The 8,841-nt window shown below is 41.4% G+C and overlaps 1 protein-coding gene across 1 annotated transcript in view; it reads left to right on the top strand.

The window, feature by feature from the left end:
* Positions 1-1,723, top strand: part of LOC137503163 (zinc finger protein 37A-like) — an 84,041-nt gene extending 82,318 nt beyond the window's left edge. Inside the window, exons 4-5 of the mRNA XM_068230638.1 lie at positions 849-1,235; positions 1,488-1,723. Coding sequence (XP_068086739.1) covers positions 849-1,235; positions 1,488-1,723 — 623 coding nt within the window. The remainder of the gene's footprint in view (positions 1-848; positions 1,236-1,487) is intronic.
* Positions 1,724-8,841: the final 7,118 nt, after the last annotated feature.

Here is an 8,841-nt window from a genome sequence, read left to right on the forward strand (position 1 = left end):
TTACTCTTAGGAATGTAATGTTTATGAGTAACGAGCTCTCTGCACAGGATATCAGTGATTGGAATGTCCAGTAGCAAATCCCCTGTGTGAGAGTTGTGGTGGAGTTGGCTGTTGAACTATTGGTCACATGGTTTTAATTTGTCACTGTAGATCGAGACCCGTGGTGAGCCATAGAGATCATCAACCTCCGGAAGGCGGATCATCTAGTTTTAGGTGTAGTGTGTGCAGTGATGTCCTGGCTAGGAAGTTGGACCTCTTGCGACATCTGAAGAGACACAAGGAAGATCGACCCTTCAAGTGCGATCACTGCGGAAAGGTGTTATGTAGCCGAAGCAGCTTGTCGAAACACCTCAGGATCCACCCGCTCCAAGTGTGCGGATCTTCTGATAATTGCTTTACAAAGAGGAAAATGCTGACTGGGGACACGCGATTGCATAAAGGTGGGATTATAAACGATTGCTCAGTATCTCATTCAAATTTCAGGAAAAGGCCGGACGTTATGCGGTCTCGCACGGGCGAGAACCGATACTTCTGCAACGTCTGTGGAAAATCCATCAGCTGTAAAAAACTAGCAGGTCAAATGGGTTTTTACACAGGCAACAAGCCTCACTTTTGCACTGTATGTTGCAAATCATTTGTCAAGAACAGCTGTTTATCTTATCACAAGCTGACTCAAACAGGAGAGAAGCCAAACAAATGCAATGTCTGTAGCAAGTCATTCACGCAGAATGGCAGTCTAACCGGTCAAATGCGGACCCATGCAGGCGAGAAACTATACAGATGCAATATCTGTGGCAAATCATTCATTAAGAGAGGTAAACTAACCGAACATATGCGGACCCATACAGGCGAGAAGCCTTACAGCTGCAATGTCTGTGGAAAATCATTCACAACGAAAGTCAGTCTGACTGTTCATTTACGTACCCATACAGGCGAGAAGCCTTACAGCTGCAAATTCTGTAACAAATCATTCTCACAGAAAGGCAGTCTGACCGATCATATGTGTACCCATACAGGCGAAAAGCCTTACAGCTGCAATGTTTGTGGTAAATCATTCTTAGAGAGAGGTAAACTAACCGCACATATGCGGACCCATACAGGCGAGAAGCCCTACATCTGCAATGCTTGTGGCAAATCTTTCATAGAGAAAGGTAAACTAAAGGAACATATGCGGACCCATACAGGCGAGAAGCCTTACAGCTGCAATGTATGTGGTAAATCATTCACAACGAAAGGCAGTCTGACTGTTCATATGTGTACCCATACAGGCGAGAAGGTACACAGCTGCAATGTATGTGGCAAATCATTCGTAAAGAGATTTCAACTAACCGAACATATGCGGACCCATACAGGCGAGAAGCCATACAGCTGCAATATCTGTGGCAAATCATACGCAGCGAAACGCAGTCTGACCGATCATATGCGTGCCCATACATGCGTAAAGCCAAACAGATGCAATGTCTGTGACAAATCATTCACAAAGAAAGGCAATCTGACCGATCATTTGCGGACCCATACAGGCGAGAAGCCTTACAGCTGCCATGTCTGTGGTAAATCATTCATACGGAAAGGCATTCTAACCGGTCATATGCGGACCCATACAGGCGAGAAGCCATACAGCTGCAATACCTGTGGCAAATCATTCATACAGAGAGGTAAACTAACCGAACATATGGAGACCCATACAGGCGAGAAGCCTTACAGCTGCAATATCTGTGGCTAATCATTCACAACGAAAGGCAGTCTGACAGATCATATGCTTACCCATACAAGCGTGAAGCCAAAAAGGTGCAATGTCTGTGACAAATCATTCACAAAGAAAGGCAATCTGACCGATCATATGCGGACGAATACAGGCGAGAAGCTTAACAGCTGCAATGCCTGTAGCAAATTATTCGTACAGAAAAGCAGTCTGACCGTTCATGTGTACCCATACAGGCGAAAAGCCTTACAGGTGCAATGCTTGTGGCAAATCATTCATACAGAAAGGTAAACTAACCGAACATATCGGTACCAATACAGGCGAGAAGCCTTACAGCTGCAATGTCTGTGGTAAATCATTCACAACGAAAGGTAGTCTGACTGTTCATATGTGTACCCATACAGGCGAGAAGGTACACAGCTGTAATGTCTGTGGCAAATCAATCGTAAAGAGATGTCAACTAACCGAACATATGCGGACCCATACAGGCGAGAAGCTTTACCGCTGCAATATCTGTGGCAAGTCATACGCAACGAAAGGCAGTCTGACCGATCATATGCGGACCCATACAGGCGAGAAGCCTTACAGTTGCAATATCTGTGGCAAATCATACGCAACGAAAGGCAGTCTGACCGATCATATGCGTGCCCGTACATGCGTAAAGCCAAACAGGTTCAATGTCTGCGGCTAATCATTCAGAACGAAAGGCAGTCTGACCGATCATATGCTTACCCATACAGGCGTGTAGCCAAACAGGTGCAATGTCTGTGACAAATCATTCACAAAGAAAGGCAATCCGACCGATCATATGCGGACCCATACAGGCGAGAAGCTTTACCGCTGCAATGTCTGTGGCAAATCATTCATACAGAAAGGCACTCTGACCGATCAATTGCGGATCCATACTGGCGAGAAGCCATACAGTTGCAATGTCTATGACGAATCATTCATAAAGAAAGGCAAACTAACCGTACGTATGCGGAGCCATACAGGCGAGTCATAAAGAGAGGCAAACTAATCGAACATATGCGGAACCATACAGGCGAGAAGTCTTACAGTTGCAACAGTTGCAATGTCTGTGGCAAATCATTCACAAGGAAAGGCAGTCTGACCGATCATATGCGGACCTATACAGGCGAGAAGGCAAACAGCTGCAATGTCTGTGTCTAATCATTCATACATAAACGCTTTCTATCCGGTCATATGGGGACCCATACAGGCGGGAAGCCATACAGCTACAATATCTGTGGCAAATCATTCGTAAAGAGAGGCAAACTTACCGAACATATGCGGAGACATAGAGGCGAATCATAAAGAGAGGCAAACTAACCGAACATATGCGGACCCATACAGGCGAGAAGCCAACCAGCTGTATTGTCTGTGGCAAATCATTCACAAAGAAAGGCACTCTGACCTAACTGTTCATATGCGGACACACACAGAAGAGAAGCCATACTGTTACAAAGTTTATTCCACTGAAGCAAAATTTGTAGGATTCCAGCAAGATATAGCAGATATCCTGGATTCAGGAGGTCAATTGGACTGTATCGCGACTGACCTGTCCAAGGCATTTCATAGGGTAGATCATGGGAGACTACTGGCAAAAATGAGTGCAGTTGGACTAGATAAAAGAGTGTCTGAATGGGTGGCTCTGTTTTTAGAAAATAGAACTCAGAGAATTATAGTAGGTGAAGCTTTATCTGGCCCTGTAAAAATTAAGAGGGGAATTCCTCAAGGCAGTATTATTGGACCTTTATGTTTTCTTATATATATCAATGATATGTGTAAAGAATTGGAATCAGAGATAAGACTTTTCGCAGATGTTATTCTGTATAGAGTAATAAATAAGTTACAAGATTGTGAGCAACTGCAAAATGATCTCTATAATGTTGTCGGGTTGTTGCATTTTCAGATTAAAGTTCGCAAATGAGCTGTTTTCATTCAGTAATGGCTACTATACCCCACCCATATCCAATCCCTCCTTCAACGGTAACGCCCCTTCTTCCCCATCATCAATAACCGAACCACCGCCGTCTCAATCTATATATGTAGGATTGAGTTGGCAGTGAACCTTTCTGCCGAACTTTACGCCCACCACTACCACGTGAAAGGGTTTGACAGCAGCATAAGTCCTAGCGTTCCGAGGGCCCGGCTCAGACGGAATACGTTTGCCCTCCACCCGCGTGGGCGCGCTATTGTACATCACGTCACTCACCCTAAGCCCACGTGACGAATACGGCAGCTCATATTGGTAGAAACATCTCCCGATTGCTATTGGTCGATTTGAGTTTGACAACTTGGACCACGTTTTTGACGTTTGTGACAATTAGCTTTACTTTGATTTGCTTGCGTATAAATGTTATCTTCGTTTGCGTGTTTGAAGAAAAAGTACAAGATATTTGAGGTAAGCATCCTTACTGTTCTTGTTTTACTAATCTCCTGAGGCCAGAACATGAAAACATACCACACCAAGGCAAATGAATTTCGGATAATTTGAAACATAAGTGCGGCCAGTATCCAGTATTCGGGAGATAGGTTCGAACCCCACTATCGGCAGCCCAGAAAATGGTTTTCTGTGGTTTCCCATTTTCACACCAGGCAAATGCTGGGGCTGTACCTTAATTAGGGCCACGGGTGCTTCCTTCCCATTCCTAGTCCATTCCTGTCCCATCATCGTCATAAGACCTATCTGTGTCGGTGCAACGTAAAGCAACTAGCCTTATCATAGTTGTCCCCCTGTGGGTCGTGGCAGTATAATAAGAGCCACAGCATCCTCTGCCTGCTGTAAGAGACCACTAAAAGGGGTCCCATGTGGGCTCTGTACTTGGGAGCTTGGGTAGGCGACCACGGATCCCTTAATTGAATTTTGGCACTGCTTCCGCTTACTTGTGGCAGGCTCCCCACTTTCATCTATCCTATCTGATCTACCTCGATCACGACCTGTTCTTTTCTGCCCCCGATTGTATTATGTATGGAGGCCTAGGGAGTCTTATTTTCCTCAAAGGGCATGGTCCTTCTTAGCTGATACCATCATTTTTCCTTGTGTCAGCCCCCTTCCATTTCTTCTCTCCGATTACTAATATATATAGGGGATGGTTGCCTAGTTGTACTTTCTCTTAAAACAATGAAGTAGATTTTAGGCCCTTTTAATCAACAGGCATCATCATCTTAAGCATGGAGATTTGTGGTGAGGGCAAGATGTTTGGTGGCCATGACATATACTAGGAACTGTCCCATCAATCGCCTTACTGCAGGCGAAAGGAAAAACCAATCTCAGGACAGCCAGTGGTAGGGGAACAGCCCATTTCTGTGTCCCAAATGCAGAGGTGTAGAAACACGGTGGAACCATAGCCACCCCTCCTCTGCTTGGTTGGCCGGTTGGAGTGCATGCTGTTAGACCACAGATCAGCCTACTCTGCAACCATTAACATAGATTTCTGCCTTCGATATACAGTAGGTACAAATGGCACTGTCTGAAGTGAGTTTCCACTGTCTTCAACTGGCATTTCGTCTAGGTCACAGCACACCGTAATGTTGTGGAAATAGCAGCATATTGTTCATAATACTGTACTAAATTAGCAAGCAATTCCTTGGACATAGCTGTTAATAGGTGGAGCTATGTTGTGACTTGGCATGGGAATGTTTTGTGCTTTATCAGCTGCCATATTATTGTATGTAGATCCTGATGCTACATATTTCTGTAAATTTATTAGAACTCCTCTCCTGCGGATGGACTGAAAGGAAGCATTATTTGTACCTCCTGTATGTTGTAAGAGCGAGCAATCACAGAATCTGTAAGCTCTCTCTTGTCTTTTAAACCCTCAAATATATTCATGATTCCATCCTTTTAAATGTAGCAGAACATTTTTGATATATCCTACAGTCACATAAAATAGAACATTTTTATTGTAAATAGTGTAGATCAATGAATACAAGGGATGCATACAATTTTGTAGCTTGACATTGTTTATCATCTAAATGCAGATGACTGATTGAATGATATGTTGTGTTTTGGTGCAGTATGTAGAAACAGAGTATGTGCTATCATGTCTTGGTTTCTTCAAACACTACTCTGCCAGAGATTTGCCATCCTCTAGTAGATGCAAAAGAAGTACAAATCTCAATATTTTTCAGTGTGTGGCCCTAGGTGCCTCTTTTGACAGACTGAAAGGTGGATCATATAGTAAGTTCCTTGGGAAAATACAAATGGTGTTGCTGAAAACTTTTGCAGTGTCAGTGCAACGTTAAACTGCAATAAGAGAGAAAAGTATTATGTTGTACCTTGTCAGTTCCAGTCTCTCTTTCATAAATTAATGATCTTGTATTTGTGTTGTATTGAATAGTTTTCTGGCTGATGAATATTAATTGATGATTAACACTGCTGAATATAATTTCTACACAATATTATACCTGTAACACTGTGGATAGTAGGTAGAATATAGCTCCATAAATCAAAAGATCATGTTTCATTTCAATTTACCTTTGAATCCTACAAACTCCCTCCTTAGCATATGAGTTTCCTTTCATCATTTTGGCTCCTGTATTTGATTTTCTTTCTTACATTGTATTTATATTTTATTTCCTGCATAAGTGGCATATCTTGATACTATTGATTGTTACAGTTGGCTTAAGTAGTGTTAAAGAGGACTGATGTACGAGGGGATGTTAGTGTCTATTTCTGTCATAGGTCTTAATCTGAGATAAGGATTGCCAATCCCACTCACCTTCAGGTCACTTCCTTCCTCCCTTTGTGAGTTAGCTTCATTTTTCCTCAGCAGAAACAAACAAAAGCAGCACAGGCAAGGCCAGTCACTCCGATCCTTCAAGGTTTTGTGAATTAGTAAAAATGAAATTTAGCTCCATAATTGAAATAATTATAATAAGCAGCACAAGGTGGTAAGCTTCTTTTCTCCAGCAAAAAAATTATTAATAATAATAATAAAGCACAGTCCAACCTCCAGGTGTATTGTTGTTCAGAATGCAGTATTTCAGAAAAATGTAACAGAAAGAAGGAAAGAAAGAAAAGGAAATGAAAGAAAAATAGAAGAGAAAGAAGAAAAGAAAAAATATATTTAATATAATATTTAAGAGTGGAGGGGGGACGAGAACCTGGGGACTCTCCGCGCGCAAAACTATTTAAATCACCCGCCCGGTAATTTTAGTTCAGCCCTGTTTACACTAGAGGCGCTGGTGTGCAATTCCTGGCGATCTTTGCGCGGCCGTTGCGTTCAGAAGTGAAAAATAACGTTGAGAGTCATCTCTTACTCATTCTCTTTGACCACGTGTAAAGCCCACTAGAGCAGGACTGTATTGATAGTTGATAGTTAGAAATATAACGGGACATTGCACCCAGTGCTGTTTTCAAGAAGTGTCGTGTACTCTGGAGTTCTCACTGGTAATTCATCCTTTCCTAAATTCAGCCCGTCCTACTGACTGATACAAATCAAATCCGTTCTTTAAGTGTTTGTTTTAAGTGATTACACTGAATTAAAATATCAGGTTTTGTCTCTAGGTGTGAGGTATGTGTTACATAAGACGCGTATTAGCCATTTGTACAGCCTATTCCGTTAATTTATTGTGCTACAGATTTTCTTCATTGAGAAATTGTGATTTATATCATTTACACTGTGTCCACAATCTCTATTGTCGGTAAGGTTCAAGTTCTATAATTTACTTTTCCGAAAATTATAAATCTCATTTGGGAACAGTAAGAAGTTAATACTACTAATCTTTCTCAGTTTCAGCATTCTACATATTTTTAACATTTAATATTTTTAATTTTTTTAAATTTTATTTCCACTTAAGCATTAAAACTGTATACGCATATAACTGGCATTCTTTTTGAAAACTCCTGGCCTTTGTGTCACAAGTGCCGGCAAATCTGTTCCTCGTGTGTTGTAGCAATATAACGTAACTTACATTACCTATCAAAATTTTTTGGAGTGAAGAATTTTTCTGAAGGGCTACGCAGGTGAAGAATTGCGGATATTAGTTTCAGTAAGAAATTACAATATGTAGTGCTTAATTTTAATTATTGTGTTGCTGTGTTATTTACCTATGTTTGCAATTTAATAGTGACGCTGCGAATGTTGAGTTGTTCTTTACACTGTAGGCTGCGACATATGGTAGTAGGGTTCGAAATTTTGAAAAGTTTCCGTTTAGGATATCATATGTAGAATTCTTGTTATGGTTATCAGTGTTGTTATGGAGATTCTTCTGCATAATATCAGTCATAGAAAACTTGAGGTCCAATAGGTATGATCACAATATTAACAGTCATGTAAAATTTTGAGTCTTTTTGGAATGTTCATAATATTGACGATCATGTAAAATTTCAAGCATAATGCTTAGTCTGTTGACAGATAACCTAAGTAGCAATGACTGCAATAAGGTAATATATTTCTCTGGGCTATGTTTCAGTGTAAAATCAATTGGAAGTAATCAAGAACCCCAGTACCTTCTAACTACTTCAGTTGCAGTGTGAAATGGACCTGCAAGTAAAAATCAAAGAGGAACCAGCCTGGCTTGAAAGAACAGCAAATGCATCACTTGTGAGTCTCATGGCAAATAACTTTATAGAGGTCAGAATTTAACCCTTAGTAGCTGAATAAGTTTGGCAGGGGCATAATTTACTATGTGCTTCCCCAATATTAACCCCAGCAGTCGCCATTTGCTACATGGGCATCTAGGAAAAGTATGTCTCTCTTTTGTTTCTATGTCTGGGAGTATGTGATAATGTGCTACGCAAGGCAGCCAACTCTTAGGAAGTACAAACAACAGTATTTATATACATCTATAGGTCCAACTAGTGACAGAAACTTTGTTTGTGGGGCAAGGAAAGGGCTTCTGGTGGTACATGCCCCCAGATTATGGTCGCCAAGTGGACAATTGGCCTCTTAGCATTTACTAGGGAGATGGCAGTGCATGCTATGTTTGATAGTGGCAAAAAGCTGAATTAAAGTTGTGGACTTGATAGTGAAGGAACCTTGGTTAGGTCCAGCTACCAATGAAGTTGTGACAGGCAGCGTTTCAAGATCGAGGCATCAGGACATTTCATGAGCTAAGTACCCATCAAATGACTGTGTATTGTTTATTGATTACTTCTGGCTTTTATTGAAATGGATTTCTGTAGGTTGTAT

Source organism: Anabrus simplex, chromosome X, assembly GCF_040414725.1.
Source record: "Anabrus simplex isolate iqAnaSimp1 chromosome X, ASM4041472v1, whole genome shotgun sequence".
Taxonomy (NCBI): domain Eukaryota; kingdom Metazoa; phylum Arthropoda; class Insecta; order Orthoptera; family Tettigoniidae; genus Anabrus; species Anabrus simplex.